Source organism: Lepisosteus platostomus, chromosome 7 (assembly GCF_059453375.1).
Source record: "Lepisosteus platostomus isolate fLepPlt1 chromosome 7, fLepPlt1.hap1, whole genome shotgun sequence".
In the NCBI taxonomy this organism is placed as follows: Eukaryota; Metazoa; Chordata; class Actinopteri; order Semionotiformes; family Lepisosteidae; genus Lepisosteus; species Lepisosteus platostomus.
Genome location: NC_142617.1, coordinates 42,575,159 through 42,600,340, shown reverse-complemented (window position 1 = coordinate 42,600,340; position 25,182 = coordinate 42,575,159). Strand labels below are relative to the sequence as shown.

Sequence of the window (25,182 nt, the reverse complement as noted above, 5' to 3'; positions counted from 1 at the left end):
AGCAGTAGTTCATTCACACTGTATTGTTCTCTCCCTAGCCTCCATTCATAGCTTCCTGAATTGTAAATTACTACCAATTTAAGAATGTAAGCTTGCAAATGAAAGCAGGCCATTAGACTGACTATCAGACTCAGCAACAAAGTGAACTGGAGCCGCACTGTCAGCTGAACAACAAGGTGAACTGCGGCCCCACTGTCACTGAACAGCAAGGTGAACTGCGGCCCTACTGTCACTGAACAGCAAGGTGAACTGCGGCCCTACTGTCACTGAACAGCAAGGTGAACTGCGGCCCCACTGTCACTGAACAGCAAGGTGAACTGCGGCCCCACTGTCAGCTGAACAGCAAGGTGAACTGCGGCCCCACTGTCAGCTGAACAACAAGGTGAACTGCGGCCCTACTGTCACTGAACAGCAAGGTGAACTGCGGCCCTACTGTCACTGAACAGCAAGGTGAACTGCGGCCCCACTGTCACTGAACAGCAAGGTGAACTGCGGCCCCACTGTCAGCCGAACAGCAAGGTGAACTGCGGCCCCACTGTCAGCTGAACAACAAGGTGAACTGCGGCCCCACTGTCAGCTGAACAACAAGGTGAACTGCCTGCTCCTTGCGGCAGGACAGCTCTCTAAGCAAAGAGGCACCTCCTGCTTTGTCTTGAAGACTCCCGAGTTTAACTCCACTTGGGAGTCAGGCCCATTGTATATACTGTGGGCTGACTCCAGGGTCTCCACAGACTGGTTCATTCCAAGGGCTCTCTTTTGCACTGTAGCCGCAATATCCTGCCTTGTCCAGGAAGGGGCGGTGCAGAAACAAGAACAAAACGAAACAAAAAGCAGGGCTGCACGGGACGTGCTAATAATAAACGGCCCATATGCTTACAGACACAGGAAATGAGGTCGTGGAAGACTTCCTTCGGGAAGAGGGTGTTCTCCAGGCCTCTGAAGTAGAGCTTCAGCACGCCGGCAATGGAGTCCAGGTCATGGTCATTCTGGTCTCCGGCCAGCGGATCCTCTCCTGCGGTGACAAGCAGACAGCCAGACTGTTCAGCGGCTCACTCTCTGTGATCTGAGCAGCCTGTCGTATAATTACAGGCTGCTGCTTTTATAACCACCCTTCTGTTTTTGCCATACCCCTTGCAAATGAAAAGTCTTTAAAAGGCCCCGTGCTTTGTTAGGGGACGTTTCAGAATTTGTCTTCTCTGAGCCTAAAAACAACAATATTGAAATGTTGCTTTTGTTCTGTTATCGCAGTACCCTGCAGTTTACAGGCATTTCAGGTAGGCTTTAAGTAGTTAGTTCATCACGAAGAATAACACCTTTATTTATCAAAACATTGATGTTATTGAAAATTAATTACAGAATTAAGGTAAGCATATGTACTCCTTAAAAAATCTATTTCCAAATACACATTGTCACTTGATGTGGATCATGGCAAAAATGATACACTCCGTTTACAAACCAATTACAAAGTTTAAAAAAGGTGGTCATTTGTTTGAACAAACAGATAAAATACCAGGTGTTTTATCAGAATTGTTACATATCAAAGAAGATGCACTGGTACTGGCCTGTCCTATTTAATTCCACAGAACTACAGAACAAGAGAGTGCCTGACAGCAGGTTTAAAAGAGCTTTATCATTTCAAGTGTGAAAAAAACCTCACCTCTTTCGAAGGCGTTCTTAATGTCGTTGACTTCCACCTGTGACCCAGAGACTCTGAAGATGCCTTCATGCTGCAGACCTGCGTGAGGACAGAACAAGAGAACAGGAGTGCTCTAGTACGCGTTCTGGAACATCGGCACAAGAGAACACACGTGCTCTAGTACGCTTTAGCATGCCCTCTGGAACATTAGGGCAACACCAACCCCGCTCTCCCTCCCTTCTTGTCCTTGAGAATGTGTACCCCCTCCCCACACGCAGCTCCCCTGCGGCGTCAGAGCCCCAAAGCCATGTGAGAGCAGAGCTGCTACCCTGGGGAGGCCATGTCAGAGAACCTGTGCTCACACCCTGCTCCCAAGGAGAGCTTCATCTCCTATGCATTTGCAGACACAGCAGGCCACAAAACATCAAACCAAGGAGTACACTATTCGCCAGACTTCAGGCTGCGCTGCGTCTCCCAGAGCTGAGAACGTCCTGGCTGGACTTATCCCCCTCTTCCTCAGCAGTGCTCAGCCAACCGTGAACCCTGGTCATGGTCAGCTAGTGACTAGACTGCAGAGGTCAGGCTCTGTACAGGTGCGCAATTTAAGGCTGAGCCACTTGGGAGACTCACAAATTTTTCTTGGGGGGAAAAGGAATAAACAGGGAGTCTTGCTTTTGATATGAGCATAACTCCTTTTGAACCCCCCCCCCCCAGCCCCACCCACCAGGAGAGCCCCACCCACCGTGCTGACTGATGAACCGTATGCAGCTCTCCACCATGAGGGGGATGACCTGGCTGGAGTCCTGCAGAGGGGACAGACAGGAAGTGTGATGGGGAATAACGCACAAGAAAAATAAAACCAGGTACGGCCGAGACGTAAATGACCCAAGACATTTCTGCCGCGCGAGGTTAGCAGATTCGAGCCACCTCTTCTGATGGTCATAAGACAGAAAACTAGCCTGTGCTGAGGGATACAGAATTTGTATGCCAGATTTCAAAACCTCTTCCTGGTTACTCTTCCATGGCAACAGGCGCCGAGGGGAGAGCAGCAGAAGCCCACTGTTGCTAGGAGACCACTTCTCATCTATTTTGATGGAGACTGTTGGGAACAAGAGGATGCTTCTCCCAGGCATTTCGAGACGAGCACAGTTTTTATGAACCCCTCACATACTGATCCTGGCTGCCACCAACAAGGATAAGAGGGAATTGACTCAATTAGCCGAGGTCAGTTTAACTGTCACATATGTTCTATACCTGGTACTTCACAATGCAGTTTATTTTCAAGCTCCAAGAATGAATTCATTTCATAATAATAACTGGTTATCAAAATGCATTGCTCATCTGCATTAAACAGAACATTTTCATAAGAAAAACCTTTGCACTTTCCTTTAATGACGTCTCAGAATGCTGAATGTAAGATTTTATAAGCTTCTCTTTTCCTGTTATATTATTCCAGATATACGTGATGGAGAAAAGCATCTGTTCAATTTTGATTTTCAAACAAGCTTAAAGCTGTGCACAATGGTTTACACACACATACAGGGCACAGAAGGGAGTCATGAGTGCAGAAGAACACCAGGGGGCAGTGTAGTACTCGTGCCCTGCGAGCAGCAGAGCAGGACTGTGTGTGTGCTCATGAGTATGTCGTGATGGCATGAAGTATGTTACTGGTCAGCACTTCCCTGCAGCCTTCTTTTAGGAAAGGGAAGGATCTTCTAAAATTAAATCGATGACGGACGATGATTACAGGGTGAGAAAAAACCAAAGAAACTCGACAGCATCTCACCAGGGGGAAAACTGAGTGGAAACCAACTCTGAGCAAACAACAGTTATTCTTAAATGCCCAAATTGCACTTGTCTCTGTCTGGCTGTCTGTTTGAAAAACTGAGCTTTTCTTTTTAACAGGTTTGTCCTGGGCAACAGAACTAATTTTTCTCCCTTCAATCGCACTAATTGATTGATTGTCCATGGGGTGTCCGTCTGTAATTAATAAGATCATCGATCATCAGGAGCAAGAATGACTTCTTGAAGCATGCAGTGGGAAAACCCTACTATCCCAACACACCACTGTTAAATGTACTGTCACTATGCGCTAATGCAGAGAATCAATCATTCCAGTTGTCTCAGAACAGTACAGGCAGCCTCAGAGATGACCTATGGGATGGCAGGAATTAAATATTTATGCCAAAGAAGCAGACAGCAGTGTGGAGCAGTGGTCAGTGTTCTGGACTCATAACAGGAAGGATGTGGGTTCGAATCCCAGGTGAGACACTACTGCCATGCCCTTGACCAAAGTACTTCACCAGAATTGTTCCAGTAAAATACCCCAGGTGTATAATCAGATTTAAATTTAAGCTGCATTGGCTAAAAGTGTAAGCCAAATACAGTAGTTAAAAAACAATAAATGTGAGCTATGCTAACCCTGGCCTAGAACAATTAAGTAAAATAAGCCCTGCTGGATTCTTAATTTTGTTTGCAAGGGTCTAGCACCACCCTAGACTGGTGGTCTCCTCTGTCGCCCCTGACGGGGCCCTGAGAGGTGGACCTGTGCCCTGTCGGGTGGAGGAGAGACCCCTGCATGCAGTGGATGTGGACTGGATCACACACCCAGACACGGAGGCACCGCCGTGCCAGCAGGAAGTGAAAATTACCTGCTTCCTCACTGTCGAGTTTCTCCTTCCGCTGCAAGAGTGAAAACAAGGCACTTGATTATTATACAACCTTTACTCCCAAGTGAAGCAATTCTGTGACACCCAGGCTGTCCTGAAACCATGTGCAGCCTGGAAAAGCCCTATCTGGATCCATCTTTCAGAATATGGTGGAAACACTGAAGTGAATAAAGAAGGAAACGTTTTCCATGCTCCCATTCCCTGTCAGGAAACCTGCTTGTTCTGGTGTGGGTTGTGGAGAAAACTAGCACTAAGACATCAGGTAACGGAGATACTCCAGACGCTCTGCTGAAATTGCAACTGGACTCAGCTCCATTTCCTAGTGAACATCTTGTTTGTCCAGAGATCCCAAAACCATCAGAACACGCCGGATGGAATTTGACGCCGGGGGCAAGAGGGGCTGGAATTCTCACTTCTGGAATGCCTTGGTGCTCCGGTAACAAAAACCATTCCCTTGTTCATGTTCCAGCTAAATTAGTACATCTTTATTTAGGGGCTTAATGGATTTGGCCTATTAAACATCTCTCTCTTCCAGCTCACTACTAAGAGTTACACCCACAAACTTGGCAGATGTTTGTTAAACAGCAGATAAGATGAAATAAAAATAAAAACTCCTAAAAATATCCTGGCTCCTAGCTTGGGCTTTTTGGCAGTGAGCGTTACTGAGCGTGTTTGTGTTCGCTCTCAGGTTTAGCTTCCTTCACCACACCTACCTGGCCAGGCAGCAGTCGGTCTTCTGGCCTGACGAGACAAGGAGAGAGAGAGATAGGGGTTAGGACCTTGCATCTGCGGTATCGGGGTGCGGGGCAGGGTTCGGAAAAGAGCTACAGGTGGGCCAGGCAGTAAGGGGACTTCCACAAGTGACTTGACCAAACCCAGAACGGTACAGTTAACTACAGTGAGAACATGCTGAATACTGAAGAAAGACTTGCCAGCTGATTTCACCACTATCCCACCACTGCGCTTGCTGGAGATTCTACTTAAGAGCTCAACACCTACCCAGTACACCCAACAATATCTGCGCCTTAAAACTGACGTTCCTACCATACCTTACTGCACGATCATGGCAGAAATAAGCACCATCGCCATGAACCTGAAACAAGGCTGCTTGTGCATGTTGTCAAGTGGAATGAATATTGGAGATGGACTCGTTCCGAGCTTGGACACAGGACAGGGCGGCCCCTCCTGCCCCATGGAATTACAGCACAGAAACAGCACACACAGTGCCAGTTCAACAATACAGCCTCTGTGTGCCGTGCTGCTAACAGAGTGGTCATGAACCTACGGAGTGGGAACAGAGAACCAGTGCTGCTTCTGTGGCGACGCAGGGCTGTGATGAACACACAAGGGCTGCTCAGGCCATACCGGACACCCTGCCCTGATGAACATCCATGCAGTGCCACGATATATCCTGGTATGTGTCACGACTCCATTCTTTAAGGCACGGCAAATAAAATATCATACGGTAAAAAGCAGAAGTGACCTAGCTGCAAACTGGAGAAAATTGATTTTACGTCCATGCCCGTGTGAGTGAATTAGATCTGCACCACTTACCTTCCACGGACACACAGAAAACACCCCACTCACCAACCCACCCTCCCACAACACCCGGGCCACTCACTCTCTCCCAGTGTCTTCTGGATCAGGTCGTGCTTGGCTTGCAGTTTAGTGATCAGGTTCCTGCCCTCCAGAAACTCCTTCAGCTTCTGCAAATGAAAACGGTGGAGACGATAAGACGTGGTACAGCCGACACAGGTCCTCGAACCCTTCAATGGATTCCCATCCTGGGAAAGGGAGCGTGTGTGTGTGTGTGTGTGTGTGTGTGTGTGTGTGTGTGTGTGTGTGTGTGTGTGTGTGTGTGTGCCCAGCATGGACAGAAGAACCACAGGATAACAGCAGAGTAAAATAAGAAGTCAGTGAAGGTTTCCTACTAGAAGATCTGTGTTCTGATGAATATTCCCCCCCATACCCCCTCCCTGCGGAGTATCCCCTCCCACCACCTCTTCACTGTGTGACAGATCTCTGCCCTCCATGATTCTGCAAAGAAACCTACAACCTCAGCCTGTCCCTGAAAAAGTGAAACAATGAGCCACACTTTCATGCAGGACTGAGATGCCTCACCCAACCACAGAAGACAAACCAAAAGTGACACAAAAAGACAAACCAGGAACAAAAAGACTAAAGTACTGAATTTAACATTTTTGAAACAGAGTATGATGATATGAAAGCTAACCTTTGGGCATTTCTCTCTCTTTTATTAGACAGAATCCTCAATACTCAAAAAAGGGATCCTTCCCTTAACTTCCTTGCAGGTATGAGACACTCATGGGAGCACTGCCTGTATGTGTGTGTGTTTAAAATCACTTTTGATCCTTAAAAGGGGTAATAATGTCTTGTAATACAGGAGTTTTCTAAGCTCAAACAGCTCATGCACCATATTTGTAAAAGCTACTGTATTTGATCCTGATGAGCACAGATGGCTTTTTTATTAACTTGATGAAATTGGAAAGTGCACATTTCACTTCCCCAAGGTCCTTCAAAAACCAGGCGAGCCCTCGGAGGGCTAGCATCGGTAAACTAGTTCAGAAAAGAACCCGACACGAACTGCGAAGTCACGGGTCCACTGGGACTCCGACACTCTGAAGGGAAATCGATCCGCTCCCGCAACCTGCTGGACCAGGGGAGAGCCGCCGGCGCTGTCCGCCAGTTCTCCTCCCCTCCGTCTGCAGCTCTGTCTGTCCGCCGGCTCGGCGTGGGAGGGACTGGGGGCAGTGTGTGTGCGCCTGTATCTAGGTCAGCTTTCACCATGACTGCATCAATTCACACTACAGCATCCCTCACCCTAATTCCGTATAACAGCCTGGAGTTTCATGCTAAAGGTACAAAATCTACTTTATTAAAAGGGAAGTTCATGAGAGGGCCATGGGACCCAGAGTCCTTATCCTTCAGACAGGGGGTACAGTGGGGCTTCTGCTGCTGTCTCCCCACCCCAGGACACAAGGAGCTTTCCAAAGATCAGTCAGCATAGCTGCTCACAGGCTCGGCTGCTGAAGAGGGGTGAGCCGCTGCAGGAGGGGTTCCAGGCACACAGGTGGTCTCCCGTACCGTGAAGTAGAACTGCTCTGTCTCCTGCTGGTTGGCCCTCCTCTTGGCCAGGCTGGGCTTGCTCATGAAGGTCTCGGACACGGTGGACTTCACCGACTCCATGGAGTTGCTGTACTGGAAGCAGTCGGTCACGTCGTAGTCCTCGATGGTCACCATGTCCTGGATTGTCTGGAGGGTGGCTTCCATGGTCTTTTTTACCTGCACAGAGAGAAACAAACCAAAAAATATAGGATTTCCTTTTTCTCTGGGCCTCTGACAGAGTTCAAGGGCTCTGGCTGTTGCTCTGCCTATCGGTTAGTCACTCAGAAGCTGTTAGAGCCAAGAAATGAGAAAATAAACACCAGCCATACATTTCTGAGTTTAATAGCAATGTTACACATTTCATTCTCAAGCTGCGGCAAATTCTACCCAAGATGACTGTTACATACAGAACCAGTGTGTTGAATTTGACAAAGTCATGCATTGATAGACCTGACCTGAGAACAGTGTGCATGCACTGGAATGATAAACTGCACCACGCACATGTGCTGTACTAATGCAGACACCCGGGACACAGCTGACACATGCACTCGTAACCTCTCTAACACACAAGCTCTTTTGAGCAGCTGAGCCGACACATCTGCTGTGGGTCCTGCGGTGCTGGACTGACCTCCTCGTTCTCTATCCTGAGCGTGGAGAGGCGTGACTGCAGCTGTTGGCACCTCTGGAGCAGCTCTCCCTGCAGGGGCTGCTGGGCGCACATGTGCCCCACCTGCCCAGGGAGAAGGAGGGGGGGAAGAGAGAGAGAAAGGGGTGAACCAGGACAGGAGGGGTCAGAGCACCGAGACAGTACAGTGCAACAGGACAGAACACCCACCACCCAAGCAGTCTCATTCCTGAGCTACAACAGGCCTGCACATTCGCCACAGGGGGAGAGGAAGAACTGCCTTCCCCACTTTCGCGTTAGCTGTTTTTTTACATCTTGAACAGAAATCTGAAACAGCGTTCCAGGCATTCCTTAGTGGCCTGCTGGAAACGTACCGTAAATACTCCGTCGAAGAATTGCGTCCGGCTATAAACAAGCTCTCTCTGCTAGAAAGCGTTTGGAAGGGGTGGGGGGGAGCTAAATAAAAGACAACCAGCAAGACGCCGAGGTGTTAAACTGTTAAACTGACCCATATGAGGAATGCGCTAGGAGCACGATGCCAAACCATGTTTCAAGTCCCTCTTGATACTTTAAATCCTGGATTTTAACCTCTTTTGCACGAGACAGGCCAGGGGCCCCGGGCTGCAGCAATGATGAACAGCCGGTTTAACGCCAACAGTCTGGAAAGATGGCGAGTCCGCAGCCTCGGAAGGCACCACATCTGGATTCCTATCCCCCGAGGCGGCGGAGAACGACAGGATCGGATGACATTCCGCCCCACGTCGCTCGCTGGGGTGCTCGCAGAACAGGGCGGCCGGCCCCAGCGGCTCGCACAGGTAAGCCAAGACTAAAAGCAGCGGAACCAGGACAGAAGCAGCCGGCGCAGTGACATGGCGCCGTGCGAAGTGGGGAACTGTGGGAACACAAACGCACTGCCAAACCAAAGGACAGGACAACTGGCTGAACTCTGGTGAAAAATTGCCATACACAGTGGTTTATTGGGTAAAGTCAGACAGGACCAGCGCTCATTGTTGTATTTTTCACTCACAGCTCAGGTACCCAACAGTAACTAGTGCAATCCGTCCTTTTACTTCAACAATATCAGCCCCTAGGCCGACATCCCAAGGAAGCTCTTCAAGGAAGATTAAGGCAGACTGTTAATCTCATGTGATACCGTGTAACAGAAAGGAAACATCTGACAGCCTGAGCTGGGGAGCTCTGAGGACCCGGTGTGCCTTCTTTCAGGACCACAGAAATGTTCTTTTTTTCCTGCCATGTCTGCATTTGCTTTGCTCTGCCGCCTTCGACCGGCCACCTGCTGGCCCAGCTGTGTTTGTCTCACCATGTGAAACTACAGACTTGTCAAAACTCTTATGCTGGCAAATATTCAGACCGTTCAAGAGACCTGTATTGACAGCCAAACACACACTTAGCCCATTGCAATCCCACACTGCAGAATTCAATTCCCCTCACTTAAACGCACTGAGGAAGCTGCCTCCTCCTCCCACAACCGACATCTTTTTTTTTCTTACAAAAACATAGAATCGACATCTTCACGCTGAGCCAACTTCTAGGCCTAGATGTGAGAGTCAAACCTGAACTTGGCATCTGATCTTAACCTTAAGTCAAATATTAATCCAGTGCAAATTTAAGAAACATAAGCAAAGAAACAGATATCAGAAAAAAAAACAGAAACATCTTAGAAGCATTGCCAGGCTGCATTCTGTGCTGTCTGACACTGTAGAAAAAAACCCCAGTTCACTCTTTTGTTTTTCTAAGATTGATTATTTTAATGCCTTTACAATATGTTGGAAATTCAGCTGCTAGGATACTCCCATCATGAGGTCCCTGCACTGGCTTCCTGTCAGATTTGATTTTTAAATCCTGCTGCTTATGTTTACGGTGCTACGTGATACCACACTTCAGTATCCAACCAATATCCATTGACTCCCCTTGTTCCAGCTGATTCTGGTTTACAGAGGGATCTCACTGTTCATCTGCCCACTGGGGGTGACAGGGCCTTCTGTGGCTGTGCCCCAAAGCTCTACTGCTCCAGCCCACTGGGGGTGACCGGGCCTTCGGTGAGTGTGCCCCAAAGCTCTACTGCTCCAGCCCACTGGGGGTGACCGGGCCTTCGGTGACTGTACCCCAAAGCTCTACTGCTCCAGCCGACTGGGGGTGACCAGGCCTTCGGTGAGTGTGCCCCAAAGCTCTACTGCTTCAGCCCTAAAGAAATTTGTTAATCAACCACTTTATCAGTAAAGGCAGAAAGTAATGGTTTTATCTCATCTTACGATAAATGACAGAAGGGCATATAGCCGATCTCATTACCTTTGTCCGAGTACCTAGCTGATCCAAGCCTCACAAGCCAGGCAAAAGTTGATCTGGCGTCAGAAGCTGTATCCACTGCAGCACTGTCCCATTCTGACCCCTGCCAGATCTAAGCCCCAGTCCTAACCCAGGTGTAGTCAACTGTCCAAGCCTGAGTGCCCCAGACTACTGCAAAACCTATTCTAAGCTAAAACTCAATCATAGCCCAAATCCCAGCTCAACCTGTGCACTAATCAACACCGAAATCAAAGCTTCCCAACTTTTCGACACGGTTAAATCCCAAGTACAGCCCAAACCCCTGCCCCAGCCCGAACTGCCACCCCACTTCCCGTTCCTGACCCTGGACCGCCGGCAGCACTGACCATGTCGCCCATGTGCGACTGGAAGTCGAAGCGCACGGGGGGGCAGAAGACGTTGTTGTACATCTCCATGAGCCGCTGCTTGTCCATGTTGGCGTCCAGGTTCTCGGCGGCGTTCTCGATGGTCTCCAGTCCCACGTGCTTGGAAGACTCCACGTTGAACTCGGCCGAGAGGTAGGTGCGCAGGGCCCGGTTCAGGCTGGCGTGGTATCCCAGGTCACAGCACTGCCGGGATAACGACAGATCCATCTCAAAGACGTATATGTGAGCGTGGGACCCCCCGAGTTTCGCTCAGCCACTCTCCGAATGAACGTAAAAGGCTCGATATCCCATCACAGATCAGCCCCCCAGTCTGACCAGAAGACCGCAGGCCTGACTGCGCAGCGCTAACATCGTGCAAACGGAAACAACCTGAGCTCCCCGAAAGACGAGCGAGCGATTATGTTAACAATCCGGCGGAGCTGATGGGCTGTCTCCTCTTTAATCAGCATGTTATTAGTCCTTTCATCTTTCTTTAATATTGGACGGCACCACAGCCCCCCAGTGCACAGGGATCACCTCACATGTTAGCGCAGACATGAAAGAGATCATTCATATTCATAGCACAGGGTCTCCCAGAGAATTCATGATAAGCTTTCAATAATACATTGTCTGGCTCTCCTCTCCCGGGACATAATCCAAATAAGATTGAAATAATAACCATTCTTACGCAAGGAGGACATTGCTCTTGGTACTGAGAATACGGGCACATTTACGTGAGGAGGAAAAATGCAGTTCTGGCTGTTCAGCCTGGTTGTTTCCATAACTCCGAATTACAAATCAAACCTCTGATCCAGCCGCCTGGTGCTGATTCCCAACCAGAAACAGGATTAATGGGTTTTACAAGGAAGGAAAAGCCATTGAATTCTGGGTGTGTAATTTGTAACCAGCAACAGAGCTGACGGTTCAATTCAATGTTGATCTGTGGGTGTGAGAGTAATAGTGACTGTACACACCATTTGGCTTTCTAAAGTCAACAGATTGATCTGCAAGTCAATCAATAAGATCTTTAAAATTATTAAGAAATTAGTAAACATAGAAATCGCTTCATTGCTGTTGTTTAGAACCTCCCAGTCTGGATGTTCGTGATGAAGGCCGGCGTACTCACGTCAATGAGGTCGGACAGATCGTGGATGTAGTATTTGAACACGCAGCAGTTGGTGGCCTCCAGCGCCAGAAGGTACTCGTTTCTGGCTTTGATTGCTTTCAGCTTGTTTTCAGTGTATTTGGCTTGGCGCTGGGTGAAGGAGAGGAGAGTAAAACATGTTTATCTAAAGGTAATAAAGCACAGAAGGAGGACTGAATTTCGAAGTCGTCCTCATTGACTCATACACCCTCGACAGGTGGCAGTAAAGAGTTCTCAGTCTACCCACCTCAACGATGGACAGACAAGAGAAGACGCCTCCATGCCACATTATAACTCTTTGCCTGTGATTACAGCTTCCAAACTCCTTCTGCACACCTTACCAACAGTTTTGGGAGGCGACAAAGAATAAACACCCTGCAGATTTTCTTAATCTTTCTTAATTCTTCATGTTCAGTTCAATGTTCAATGACAGACAGAACAGAAACTGCAATCACAAGAAAAGGGCAGAGAGTAACTCAAACATCTCCCTTCATCAGCATGTGCATCACCGCCATTTCCACAAATCCCTGCCGGAATGAGCCATTTCCTCCGAAATGATGTTTCTGTACCTGTTCTGAGAGGACATGGACATCTCACCTGCTGACCTAGTCAACGTAGAGTTACTTTTTCAAAATCCGCAACAGTGCAAATGTCCTGGGAGATGCAAGATGGACTTGGGTTTAGGATAATTAGGGGTGCAGACCCTCTATGCTTAGATGACTCCTTGGGACCCCGTTAGAAACGGGCTCTCTAGGATCATTAAGCTACTTGTGGTGAAACGAACAAGACTGGACAAATGATGATCTCTTGGACGAACCTTTTCAATATTCTTAAGTCATCAACAGTAGCAAGATACTGTCTGAACAGCCCCATCGCCCTCAACAACACACACATAAACACATGTGCACACGTGCGCGGGCCAGTCACCTTCTCCTTCATCTTCTCGATCTTCTTGACGGAGCTGCGGCGCACGTGCTTCTCCTCGATCTTGACGCTGGCCAGGGAGTCAGGGGAGCGCGGCGTCTGCTTGTCCTCCTGCTTGACGGAGCGCCCCATCTGCTTCTCCTCCTGCTTCTCCGCCTCCTTCAGCTTGGACTCGGCATTGATGCTGTCCATGTTGTACATGTGGTAGGTCTTCATCACCTGCAAGGGCCCACAGACACGCCCAGCTCAGGAGCACGGCCAGGACAGAAGGACACAAACCCGCGTTTGCTCCTCTGCTCTCGGCAGGCCCAAGCAAAGATTCAGGCTGGTGGAGATGAGATACAGCACAGTAAATGTGCAGAGCACTTTGTGTCGTTACTATGCGTTCTACCTTGCTTTGTCATTCATTTCAATGATTTATATTGTGTTATGTTCTACAATTCCACTGTATTTTAATACATTTCACTCTGCTTTCACTAGAGTGTACCACAGCTGAAGTAACAGCATGTATGGGACAGATCATCATGAGAAGTCCTGCTTTTATAAAGTACCATACAAACCAGCCATTTGCAAGCACTGTAAGATCCCCACACCCCGATACTAGGACCTACAGAAGATCAGAACTCCAAGCAGCTTTAACAGCTGTGGAATGACAATCAATGAGGATGGTAGTGTGCAGATCAACAGAGGTCGGTCTCATTCAAAACCAGCCAAGAGTGGCTCTTATGGTTTGACAGATATCCTGCTGAACAGGAAATGCATAAGCGTGAATATACACACACACACAAAACGAGTCAGGAAAAATGAAAAAAATGAGGACAAAACAGCGTCAATCACCCAGTTCCTTTTGTGACTAGGGCTGGCAATCTGTATCCATTGCCGATTTACACTCCAATTTGTAATAGAAGCCAGATTAATAGAGTCAATAAAAAGCACATCTGGTTGCAGAGCATTTTTTCTGCAAAGCTAATTTTTCAGAGGTTCCTGGCATCGTCGCCTGTTCTTTCAAAACGATCAATCGGTCTTGCGGGGCTCTTTCCAAATGGCCGGTTTTTCATTCCTAAAGCTCCGTTAAATCGGATTTTAGAACTGAAAGAACAGAGAACACCTGCAGGCTTTTATTTCCTGGACCGGGTCAGGAAACTGGCACGTGAGCCTGCAGAATCGCTGAGCGCTCGCACTTCTCCCCACATTCGGCTCCCCACGTTTTATAAAGCACAGATGGTATGAAACAACGCCAACGTCTATTTTTGTCATTCTTAACCATTTAATTAGGGGCTTTTTTTCCCCTCCTCCTTTCCCGGGCCTGGAAACGGGCTGGAGTCATTTACCGAAGATGGAAAAAAGGCAGGAACGGCGTCTCGAAAGGATGCAGTGGCCGGATCGGAGGCGACAGAAATGAACCGATCACTCTCCCAGCCCCCCCCCGGCCCCCTTTCCTTGTAAGAACAGTGCCACACAATTACTCACTCCACACTACCGAGGGGAACTGTAATTGTTCCTTAAAAATAACCGTTACAGACTCTAATTAAAACGTCCGCAGCGTTTCAGATACCATGCCATTAATTAGCTCCATGCGGCAGCTCTCGCAGGCCCTTGCGTCTTGTGTTCGGTGGGGTTTGTGCACAGACGAGATAATAACACGGTTCGACTTGGCTCTTGAGAAAAACTGCTGAGTCAGGCAGAGGCGGCCGAGAAGTGCCACGTCTGTGCATCGCGCCTGCTGGACGCGTCTCGGCGTGGCAACGGAGGAGCTCCCTGCCACACTTCCCCCTCAGCCCCACGTCTCCGCCGGGTCGGGAAGAGGGGTTAATTACTTCCTTCCAACCCGGGCAATCTCACATTTTGTCAGCATGATGCCGTCTCTTTGGGAGTACCCAGTAATTAAACAGGTGACTCACAGTGCAATAGGCCTGGAGTGTTTGATATCTCTAGCCAGGACTGTTTTTCTTTCCGTCCAATGTGGAAATAACAAAACAGAAAGCAAATTTAGCCATATTATTGTGGAATCAGGAATTTTATCCTGTTTACTGAGCAAACCATGTAGTAGGAGCACCTCCTACTCTGTTCCCGGTTCCTTTCCCAAAAAAACAGTCAAACTGGAGGGAAAGAATTGCAAATATCAGTGAGAGAAGGCAATTTTGTCCTGGCAATAAGACCGCAAGTTCAAGATTCTCAGAGTTCTCAGGTGACGTGTGGAATATGAGGCAGTTTTAATGTGGAATGTAGCTGGACAAATAATTAATTAATTAACACTGCAGTTCATAACAAAACCCTAAGGCAGGTTCCAGGGTCGAGGAGGCGGTTTTGTCAGGCAAATGAAGTTTAAAAGCAGAAGGGGTCATTGGCTCCACATCCCCTGCTATCTGTAATGTAAACAAGACAAGGGCTTGCACAAGGCTGAACTCGAGAGCGTGACCTGCCGCCTGGAGTTCGGCAGTTCTGCCCACGGCTGTCCGATCCTCTATTGACTGGAGCTTCAGAGCTGCCCTCCTGATGGGCCCAACATCCCAACCACACACCTTACTCCCCGACCACAGAGCCACGAGGACTGCAGGCTCACTGCACCCCCCCGGCCCCCGGCCCCCCGCCCCGGCCGGCTTCAAAACCACAGGGCGTCTCCCAAAAGTCACACCCCACCCGCCTCGCAGCACACCCACTCAAAACCACAGGCCGTGCCAATGAGAAACAAAACAAACGGGGGGGGGGGGGGAGGATTCCAGGAAGACTGTTTCACTTCCAACAGGAGGAACCGAATCGATTTTAACAACCATTTAAAGCTGTTGCCAGATCAGCAGGTAATTGTTCTAACTGGCTTCATTTGTAACAGATCGAGGGAGGACTGAAAGAGAACACTCTGCCTTAATCCCAGATCCGGACCCCTCTGGGTTCAGGGCCAGCAGACCCCTCAGTGCCAACACAGGAAGCAGGAAGCCCATCCTTCCCGACAGCTGCTCTGCAACACTGGGCGGCAGGTACTTGAGGATCCATTTGCTTGGCTGCCGCGTTTATTAATTTGCGCAAGTGCCCTTCAATCATCTTCCCAAAACGGCCCTTTAATGCAATTTCCCTTTCTTTCTTTTCTAAGTGGGAGGACAAGCATTGAAATAAACTTGATTTACCGTGTAGAGCTCGTTAAGGACCTTCATCAAATCCTCCTGAAGCTGCAGGCCCACCTCCTTGCTCTGGAAAAATGAAAAGCAGAAAAGGAAAGGGGGAAAAAAAATCAGGTTAATGGGGCTCAAGCCAGCTCTGTTAATCTCCCATTTCAATTACCTGACCTCCCCTCCCGATATTTACCTACCAAATTGAATAAGCCTTCCTCCCTGTTCAGTTAAAATCAAATTACAGGGGGCAGGTGTTTTGAAAATGAAAAACAATGGGTGCGCAGCCTGACCACGTGACCCGTGAATAAAGATGGCTCTCAATGTTTATAGGCACATCAGATGCGATTTCATACGCAGGAAAAAGAAAAGGAAAACATCAGGCTCATCAAGGTACAGTATCATGCAGGTCAAGTTCTTTCAAGTCCAATTCATTTTTATTTCTTCTCTGCAGTGTTGCAAGATGGAAAGGAGTTAAAATCCGCTTGTTCTGTCACCTGCAAACAGCGATCAGGTGCAGGAAGGGGTAACTGGTTTATTGTTTTATTGAGAGTCACAGGATGATGAAAGAGGCTATTCAGATAAGGCTGAAAAAATGGCTCTTCAGATCACCATTCGGAGAAACTGGGGCTCGTGAGGAAGGAGGTGGAGGCGGGTTGGGCGACATTCTCTCTGATGTCCGCTCAAGAGGACTTCCGAAATCAGGATGAGCTGGCACTCTGGGCGGCTCCCTCCAGGGGCCAATAAGGAAACATTAATAATATAAGTATAATGTGTTTTAACGCAGGGCCAGAGTGAAAACAGAGAGCTCCTGTCAAGGTATAACTAATGAGCTCCCGCAGGACAGAGACAGGGGGTGGGGGGAGGGGGGGGCAAGGGGGACACAACAGGCCGGCCCCACCCTCCTCTGCCTCATCCTCCTTCCTCTCCCTCATCCTCCTCTCCACTTCAGCATCACAGACACATGCACGCTGTCTGCCACATTACAAAAACCTCAATTCCCACCGGTCCTGGCCTAAACTTCTCTTGCGATAAAACGAGGCACGCTTCGATGAGGCCTAATGAGTGAAAGCATCTGAGACACCCTTTCCTTTGTTTCACACCCACATTATTATAAGCAATAGCCGGGCTGTGGAGGGCTACACAGTCTGCTGGCTTTTATGTCATAAGAGCTCTAAATTAGTTAATTAATTGCTTAATTGAACAAATTATTTCCTTAATTAGTTAGAACAGCTTTTTGGGTCTTTAATCAGGGATGATTTAAAGGCAAATTTCAATCCCCCAGCTGTGCACCTTAGTAGGACCCCCCACCTGGGTCCCCTTGTTACTGTGCTGGGACACGCGTACCCAGACGAAATCGCTCCTTACTGCCCTCGCAAAGAAACTTTTCTCAAAAAAGTGGGACCGGCGAAATGCACCGCTTTCGATGGGCCGCAATAGTCAGCAAGAAAAAAAATACAAGCTCCACGCCAAAAGAGCGACGATGTGTTCCCCTTGAAGAATTGTTTTACACGTTTATTGGGTGGGGGGGGAATCTACTCCCAGGCCTGGTTTTCAAAAAAGCTTCTGCCAACGAGGGGCAGCCGAGGAAAAAGAAAGATGGCTCGTAACTCTCCCGCCAGCTCGATGATTTGGCTTTAGGGAGGTTTTCAATTACAGGGCACACATTAGGGAGACCGAGGAGGGGTTGGGGCGGCTGGTGTTTAATGAGCTACGACGGGAACAACAGGGCCGCGTCTTGAGCCTGTGAGCCCCGAAGAAAAATCCAGCAGTGGCAGCTGATCGATTGCCGGCTGGGCAGGCAACCGGAGAGCACGCTGACCGTCAGGGTGATGGATCTTCTCCTGCAGGAGGATGTCCCCCTGAAAAATCACCACCACGCCCATCAAAGAAATGGGAAACTGTAGCCTAGGAACGCTATGGGCCTGTACGTGAGCAACACTGAAGGAAATACCAGGAGACAGGCTAACTCACCGAGAAGGGCTGCTGGTGTTAACTGCTCTCTGGCACCCGGGGCTTTCAGACGTTCCGCAATTTGAAGAGATTCGTATACGCTTTAAAAGGTCATCCAAAACTGCGGCATAGTGTGGATGGCTTTATCTTCCTGAACAATTTAACGGAAACCTTCGGCTCCATCAGTGCTGTCTGTATAGCAGCACAGTTAATTGCTTCTTGACCTCCTCGGGTAACAGAACAATCTTCAGGGCAAAGCACCCCAGTTCATTTAAAAGGAAAGACGTGACAGGAAATATAGCTACAGTATTGCCTTCCGTGCATCACGAACCCATCCTGCGGCTCACTCGCGTGGGCCTGACTACTCGAACCCAGATCACACTCGCACCATACAGCCCCCGTAGTCTCTCTCAAAGGCCTGAGAGCCGAGGTACTCACTCAGCTAAGCAGAGTAAAGTCCAGGATCAGTTTCAAAAGCAGGGTTTTTTCCCATTTGTTTTTCTGAAATTGCTCTTTCGATTTGCTATTGCCCTTCAAGCAGCACAGCAGGGGCACACATGGGGGTCCCAGCACACTCCCCGCGGCCCATCTGGGTGGTGCAAACGCCTGCTCTTTGAAGCCCGTGCACAGGCAGGGGAGTGGGAAGACTAATGACATGAAAATAAGGAGGAGATCAGCTTCCTAAAGTTACAGACGAACTAGAGGAGCACTATTAATCTTGAAACGGGAAGGCAGAGGGGGGCCCAGGGAGTGCTTCAGTGGGATATCAGATACGCTGCATCGAGGGGGAAGGGACAGGCCGAAGTGCCCTTGATTAACGATTAAAAAAGTGAGGAGGTGCGTCTGGCAGGTATTAGCTAATTGAGCGCGGACGGTTCTTGAAATAAGCCAGGGTATAGGCCTCGACAACATGGCTGGGTAGCTCGATCCGCACTCCAACAGACTGTCCCACTCTGTGCTCGGGAGTAATACTTAGACGACAGGAGCACGCCAACCGATCAGGTTTAACAGTGCGTGGCCCAGCTAGAGAATTAAGCTGCCAGGACAGTTTCTCTCGCTGGGAGAGTCACGTGCGCCTCAGTAGATCTCTGCTCTGAGACTCGCTGGGCAGGTTCGGTGGTCTTCTGCTTTGCCAAACGGCAATGCTGCGGTTCCTCGAGATCCAGGAGGCATTATTCCAAGAACAAAAATGTACATGGAAGCCACAACATATATACATGACGTTCCGCTTCATTAAAGAACGATGGTAACAGCTGAAAGTCAATAAGCGCTGTTCTGCGGTCGGACACAGAACCCCTCCCCCAGCTCTCTCAGGGCTGGACTGCAGCTCTGCAGCTCACTGCAGTTCTGCTGTGTGCAGGCAGGCTCTGCTGCAGTGCAGAACACCAAAGAATACTTAGCAATTAAACATGAGGGAGAAATCAAAATACACCACACACAGGACCCCCCCCCGAGAGGTGATTTCCAAGTCTCAGAGCTGGATTCATAATACCCAGCCTGTTTTGTTTTATTCAACAATTCTCCAACTTTTTTAAAGCAATTACTCAATCTTTTGGCTGTTTGCTGCTTTTAGAGGGAGGGTTCCACCCGGATAGACCCAGAGTCCCAAACTGATTTAGTTAAATCAGGCTCCAGCCAGACAGGCTGAGGAGGTGGTGAGGGGGGATTTGCAATAGAGGTGAAGTGACAGGGACAGATGAGGGGAGGTGTGACGCTCCAGGATAATGAGAGCAGCTGGCTTGAAAGAAGGGTCCACACATCTGGAGTACCGCCGTCTGCACTGCCTGCCTGCCTGCAGAGCAGCTGCACTCTTGGCTGAGAGGAGCCCACAGGGAGACAGGACAGCGGTACGTCACCCCTTGACTTGTGGGTCACCCACATGCAGACCTGGACAGCAGCAGCCCACACCGAGAAGCTCCGCCGGTTTACCAAGTCTGTGACTTTATATAATGCCTTCGCTTTGATATGGTACCTATTTCGTTTAGTCACTTATTCTATTAACTGTACAGAACTGCAAGTCACCCTTTACAAGAGTGTCTGCAATGCAAACGAGTAATAACAACAGCTTTAAAGAAAAAGGGGGCCGTGGGGAAAGGGGGAGAATGCAAGAGAGAAGCTGATTATCTTTATCATGTCACAGTAGCTACAGTACATACGAGTTTCATACCGAGAGTCAGGAAAGTCTGGCTACATCACAGACCTCTGCTGGACCTGTAGGTCAAGCGAAGCCCTTTGAGCTCCAGGTGGGCAGCTCTGAACTGCCGGAGAAAAGCCCCCCAGTTTAGACACACACACTGACCCCCAGCCCACCTGTATGAAGGCTACCAGGACCGGGGTCACAGTGGGTGACTTATCCTGATGAAAGGGATTAGTCTGGATTAGAGAGCCCAGCCTGAGAGTAATCTATGACAACCAGATTTAATGTAATTATTTTATGTACATAAAAAGCAAACAAAATAATACATCACTAATGCATCTGCAATTTTGTTTTCCAATATCTTTAACATGCTTTGTTTTTTTAAGAGGAAAAGTTAATTGCAGATAAATCTTGCTGACAGGTAATTTACTCATTTTTGAGCTCAGAAAATAGTTGGGAATAGGCAACTCAATAGGCAATTTGTGTAATTTTAGCACATTTAAGGGAGTATTTGAAGCGTGTTAAAAAACATTCAGCTGATTTCTGGTTAAATTGCTCCCTATTCAAAAGGCAGAAGGAAAAAAATGACTATATACGAGTGCTGCAACAGGAAACTCAGGCAGCATCAACAGCCTTTAACTCTCCTCCCGAGACCCGTTTAACTCCCCCAGCAATAACATCCATTCCAATCCAATTTCCTCTCGGAAGACAAAACGCCTCAGTTTAAGCCTTACTGGTTATGATAAACCGAACCAAGACGTTGACAGACATTTTGTGTTTGAGGGCTTTTACAGTCCGGTCCAAACCGCTCAAGTGTCCTGACAGACAGGCGGGTCAAGCCCACTGGGACAGATCAACCTTCTGGGCCTTGGCCACAGATCCGGGCCACTAACAGGAGCACGCCAGGGCACTTAGTCACACAGAATTAGGGATTCTGAAAGGAAAGGAAGCTTTTAAGAAGTCAGGTCACCAGGCCACTGAGATCTCCTGCCTAACCCTGATAATTGCACCCAGACTTGTCAGCAGAAGCTCGGCAACTCTTGATGGGGCAACACTCCTAGATCCGCCCAGCTAAATTCTTACGAGGTTTTCCTGCATCAGCAATAACTAGACTAAGAAACCCTGCCTTGACTCTGACTCGACTCTCCTTCCAACATGGTGTGTGAGCCAGCAGGCCCCGGACAGGCGCTGAAACCTGGGGGAGATGAGGTGATGCGATTGTGAAGGGGGAAACCTTCCACGGGTGCACAGCTGGCCAAGAGGAAAGTCTTGTGATACGCGAGAAAGCTTGACTGGAGCTGCCAACCTCTCAACAGGGGAAACAGAAAACGGAGACGGAGACGGCGCGGACGGAGGGGTGACCTCACCTTTTTGAAGAGGCGGCCCGAGTCCTCGCTGACCTGGACGAAGCGAGGGATGACGTTGTTGAGGTAGAGGTCGCTGAGCGTGGCGCGGTCCCGGCTCTCTCGCTTCACCTGGCTCAGCAGCAGGTTCCAGCAGTTCACCGGCGACAGCACGTTCTGGTCCTTCCTGCGAACACGCACACACACACAGGCATAACACACACAGCTCTGGGTAGCGAGCCCCCGTCCTGGAGACTAGACTTGGTGGAACTTCCAGTGAGTGCTTCCAGAGAGAGCCGAGCCACTGAAACTGCAGAGCACGCAAAAGGAACCCCATTCCCCTGGACAGAACTGGTACATCAGAGAGCACCAACACCCCTGTCCTGCCCATGGCCTCATTTACACGTAGCTCATTACTCTTGTCTCAACAGCACCCCATCACTAACACTGTGCACGCAGAGACAGGCCGTACTCTGCGCTGGTGGTGTACTGGGATCGAGCACGAGTGCCCAAAGAATGACAAAGTGCTGGGGAAAGAGCCAGAAGCTTGCGACAGTTTCTGACCATGACCAGGCCAGACCATTTAAACCGGGCAGGCTGCTGTCGCGAACATCACACCCTGCTATTTCAAATTCACTGGAGCCACTGCAGAAACAACTGAGCACTGCAGTAAGTGTGTGGTAGCGCAAGATCGAGATCATGTACAGTGCTTACACTGAATGAGCAGACCTAATTTAACTATTATTAAGGAAATGTATTTTTTTGAAGTACCCAAAAATTACTCTCCAGTTCTTTAGACTGTAATGCGCCTTTCATCTTTTTTCAATGTGATCTCACAAAGTCAGGTTTTAGTCTTTGTTTAAAAGCCAAATGCAATTAAGTTTCACTCAATTATGGAGATGTCAGTGAATCAGACATTGCATTAAGTTCATTCCTGCTTAAAGCATTGCTATGCTAATGCACTTTCATCTGAACTAAAACTGGTAGAGATAATGATGTCATGTTGTACTTGTACTGCATTTGAAAAGCTGAAAGCATTGGGATCTGAGGGTTGTGGGCTTTGACAGGAAGGTCTCGTCCCCCTTCAGTGCAGAGAGAGCACGGGGGCAATGTGATGCCCAGTACAGGCATGACCTCTGTAGATGGCAGGCTGTCAGGGAGGCACAGACCAAGAGGTGGACATGTGTCCACACACAGAGACAATGTGCCTTCAGGGTAAAGCCCAAACTCGAGGCAGGAGACCATGTGATTGAGCAGCATGGGTACAGCAGAGATAGCCCTCCTCGTCATCTGTCTGAGAAAAGGCATTTTGAGGCCAACGCCCCCAGCCAATGCCACCTCCTTCCACTCTAAATCAAAGGATCAAGAAGCCATTAAAAAAAGCTTGATGGAAAACCCCCCAAACGCGCTGCCTGAGCTCCCCGAGAGAACTCTCCTCCTAAGTGCTGGAAATTGAACTCAGCGAGTGGAACAGCAGCGTGGGAGTCAGGAGATTTGTACTGAGGTGAAGTGCACAGAGAGCTGGGCCACATGCAGAGTCCTATTCTGTGCCTGTCTGCTCATCAGACTGAGACAGTCCCATGCTGGGAGCGCCACGCACAGCAACCACAGCGGCCTGCGATGCTGCACTGCATGTGGGGAAAGCTGAGATGAGACTATGAGATGCCCGGTACTGGCATGACTGCTGCACAGGGCCGGCAGTCAGGGGGGCACAGCCCGAGAGATGATGTCCATCAGCAGGGAAGGGGAGCGCATATAGAGGAAAGGGATTCCTTAATGGCTTGCGAAACAGGATTCCCTGGATTTCAGAAATGGTCATATACAGACATGTTTATACTTTACTTACACACACAATACTAACCCATCCAACTTGTTCTACAGGCTGAGAGTTAGACTGACAAAGAGAAAAGCCCAAGCCCAAAGGAAAGAGAAAAAGGCTTATAAACACCAGGGAAGAGAAAACAAATGGAAAAAAAATGAGCCAGGCCTTTCATGTCTTACAAAACGGCCTTTGTTACGCTCCTACATACAGAAACCCGGGCGAGCACAAGAACGCCCCCTGTGGCATTAAATCACTCCGTCTCGATGTCTAAAATGGATGACATGCGTGCTGGCATGAGATTTCACTCTCGTCTGGCAGTCCTTGCAGAGCGTGCGGGTGTGTGTGGAGGTGGGGGAGAGGAGGAACCCTTCTCAACCCCAAAGGGCTGTGGGAAGGCTGTCTGGCCAGGGCATGCCTCTGGACACGGTGGGGCACAACGAGCCCTTGTGGAAGCAACACAAACTGCCGCTCCTCTGAGGCGAAGGGCCCAGCCCTTGACCCCACCCTGAGCAAACCTCCAGTTCCTGTGGGGCTGTGCTGAGCCCCACAGCAGCGAAGGCATACTTAATAGGAGGCTAATGAGATTAGTAGATTCTCAGGCAGCATAACGCACTTCTTATTGCAATTCCAGCCAGCTCTGGCCCCAGGCTGTTTGCGCAGTGAACAGAGCGTCAGACCTACGTCTCAGTCATGAGGGGCACAAACTTAATTAACAGCAAGTCCACAACTAAGACACTGTTCTTTCTCGTGGGGCACATGTAGTAAACTGCTGGGAGGGTGAGGCGGGGGGTTATCACTGTTTGTCTTTCTGGAGCAATAAGAATTATGCAACAGTTCACCGACATTCTGAAAATTCCATAATACCATCTGGAAAACAGTCATTAGAAACATTCAGGGGATCCCCCGGCATGCAGTACAGCACAGCACAGAGCATCGCACCATGACCAAGTGGTCTGGACGCCCAAACCAGGCTGATTTTCACACTACCTGCAACACTCCTGATCCTTGGCCTTGTGCCTTCAATGTCCAGAACTCCGGACAAAAACTATCCTACTGTATATCTTAAAACATGTCCTATATGTTAAAATGTCCAATATAAAAACCCCATCACGTCTTGTGCCTATGCAGCTCCTGCGTGCCTTAGAATTACCAGAGTTCCCCAAGCAATTCTTAGATTCCTGCTTTTTCCAAGAGCAGGCGCTGGGTAAAACATGCGGCAGGCTGGGATTGCTCATAGCTCCCTGGATGAAGCATGACTGCCAAGCCACATTTCACCAGTCTCTGCAACGGTACCTCAGTGCATGATCGCTATTTTTAGTCAAGACAAACTCAGGGGGGAAAAAAAAGGGCATCACTTTGCTGCTGTACACACACCGCTGTTCCGTACATAATACAGACTGAGGAAAAGGAACTTCAACAAAGTATAAAAGCAAGTCAAAGGGAAAAAAACAGCCCTGTACTGACTGCACTGTGCTTTGCTGAACTGGACGTTACCTTCCCAACTGCTCCTGAAACGGACATGAATAACAAACGAGAACAGGAAACGAGCCTGTCCTGCCTACCGTTTGGGGAAAAAAGAGTGCCTCTTCAAATGAACAGCACACAGGGAGTTCAGACAGCAAATCCTTAGACAAATGGCAGAGAGCACCAGCTGTCTCAGGATCTTCTATTTCTACTCTGGGCAATATCAGCTTGGTAAATCTTTTCACTCCGCATGTAAAATTTCAAAAACAACTACCAAGCGCTATGATGGCAGAACTGTAACAGTCTAATATATTTCAGTTTTTTTTATCCCTCGCTTCCCATAATCGTGCCTCATCTTTTACAAGATGGGTGCCACGATCCACTCTCTACTCTCTCCCGGATCACTGCGCTCCTGCTTCCATGACGCTGACAAATTTAAGGGCAGATTAGTACAGCAGGTGATCTTCTGCAGGAATTCTGTCTGAGAGCGTCACGTTAGCAGAGCTCTGAGCGGGCGCCGCGCATCGCTGGCCCCCGAGGCAGCC

At 49.0% G+C, this 25,182-nt stretch overlaps 1 protein-coding gene across 6 annotated transcripts in view; it reads right to left on the bottom strand.

The window, feature by feature from the left end:
• srgap2 (SLIT-ROBO Rho GTPase activating protein 2) overlaps window positions 1–25,182 on the bottom strand; it is a 96,504-nt gene that overhangs the window by 14,030 nt on the left and 57,292 nt on the right. For all 6 annotated transcript variants that reach the window (XM_088640502.1, XM_088640504.1, XM_088640507.1 and 3 more), the window contains 13 exons: window positions 21,376–21,538; window positions 15,937–15,999; window positions 12,818–13,033; window positions 11,873–12,001; window positions 10,729–10,950; window positions 8,060–8,161; window positions 7,411–7,608; window positions 5,927–6,011; window positions 5,019–5,046; window positions 4,288–4,318; window positions 2,379–2,439; window positions 1,658–1,735; window positions 878–1,012 (listed from right to left, as the gene is read on the bottom strand). In XM_088640502.1, coding sequence (XP_088496628.1) covers window positions 878–1,012; window positions 1,658–1,735; window positions 2,379–2,439; window positions 4,288–4,318; window positions 5,019–5,046; window positions 5,927–6,011; window positions 7,411–7,608; window positions 8,060–8,161; window positions 10,729–10,950; window positions 11,873–12,001; window positions 12,818–13,033; window positions 15,937–15,999; window positions 21,376–21,538 — 1,511 coding nt within the window. The remainder of the gene's footprint in view (window positions 1–877; window positions 1,013–1,657; window positions 1,736–2,378; window positions 2,440–4,287; window positions 4,319–5,018; window positions 5,047–5,926; window positions 6,012–7,410; window positions 7,609–8,059; window positions 8,162–10,728; window positions 10,951–11,872; window positions 12,002–12,817; window positions 13,034–15,936; window positions 16,000–21,375; window positions 21,539–25,182) is intronic.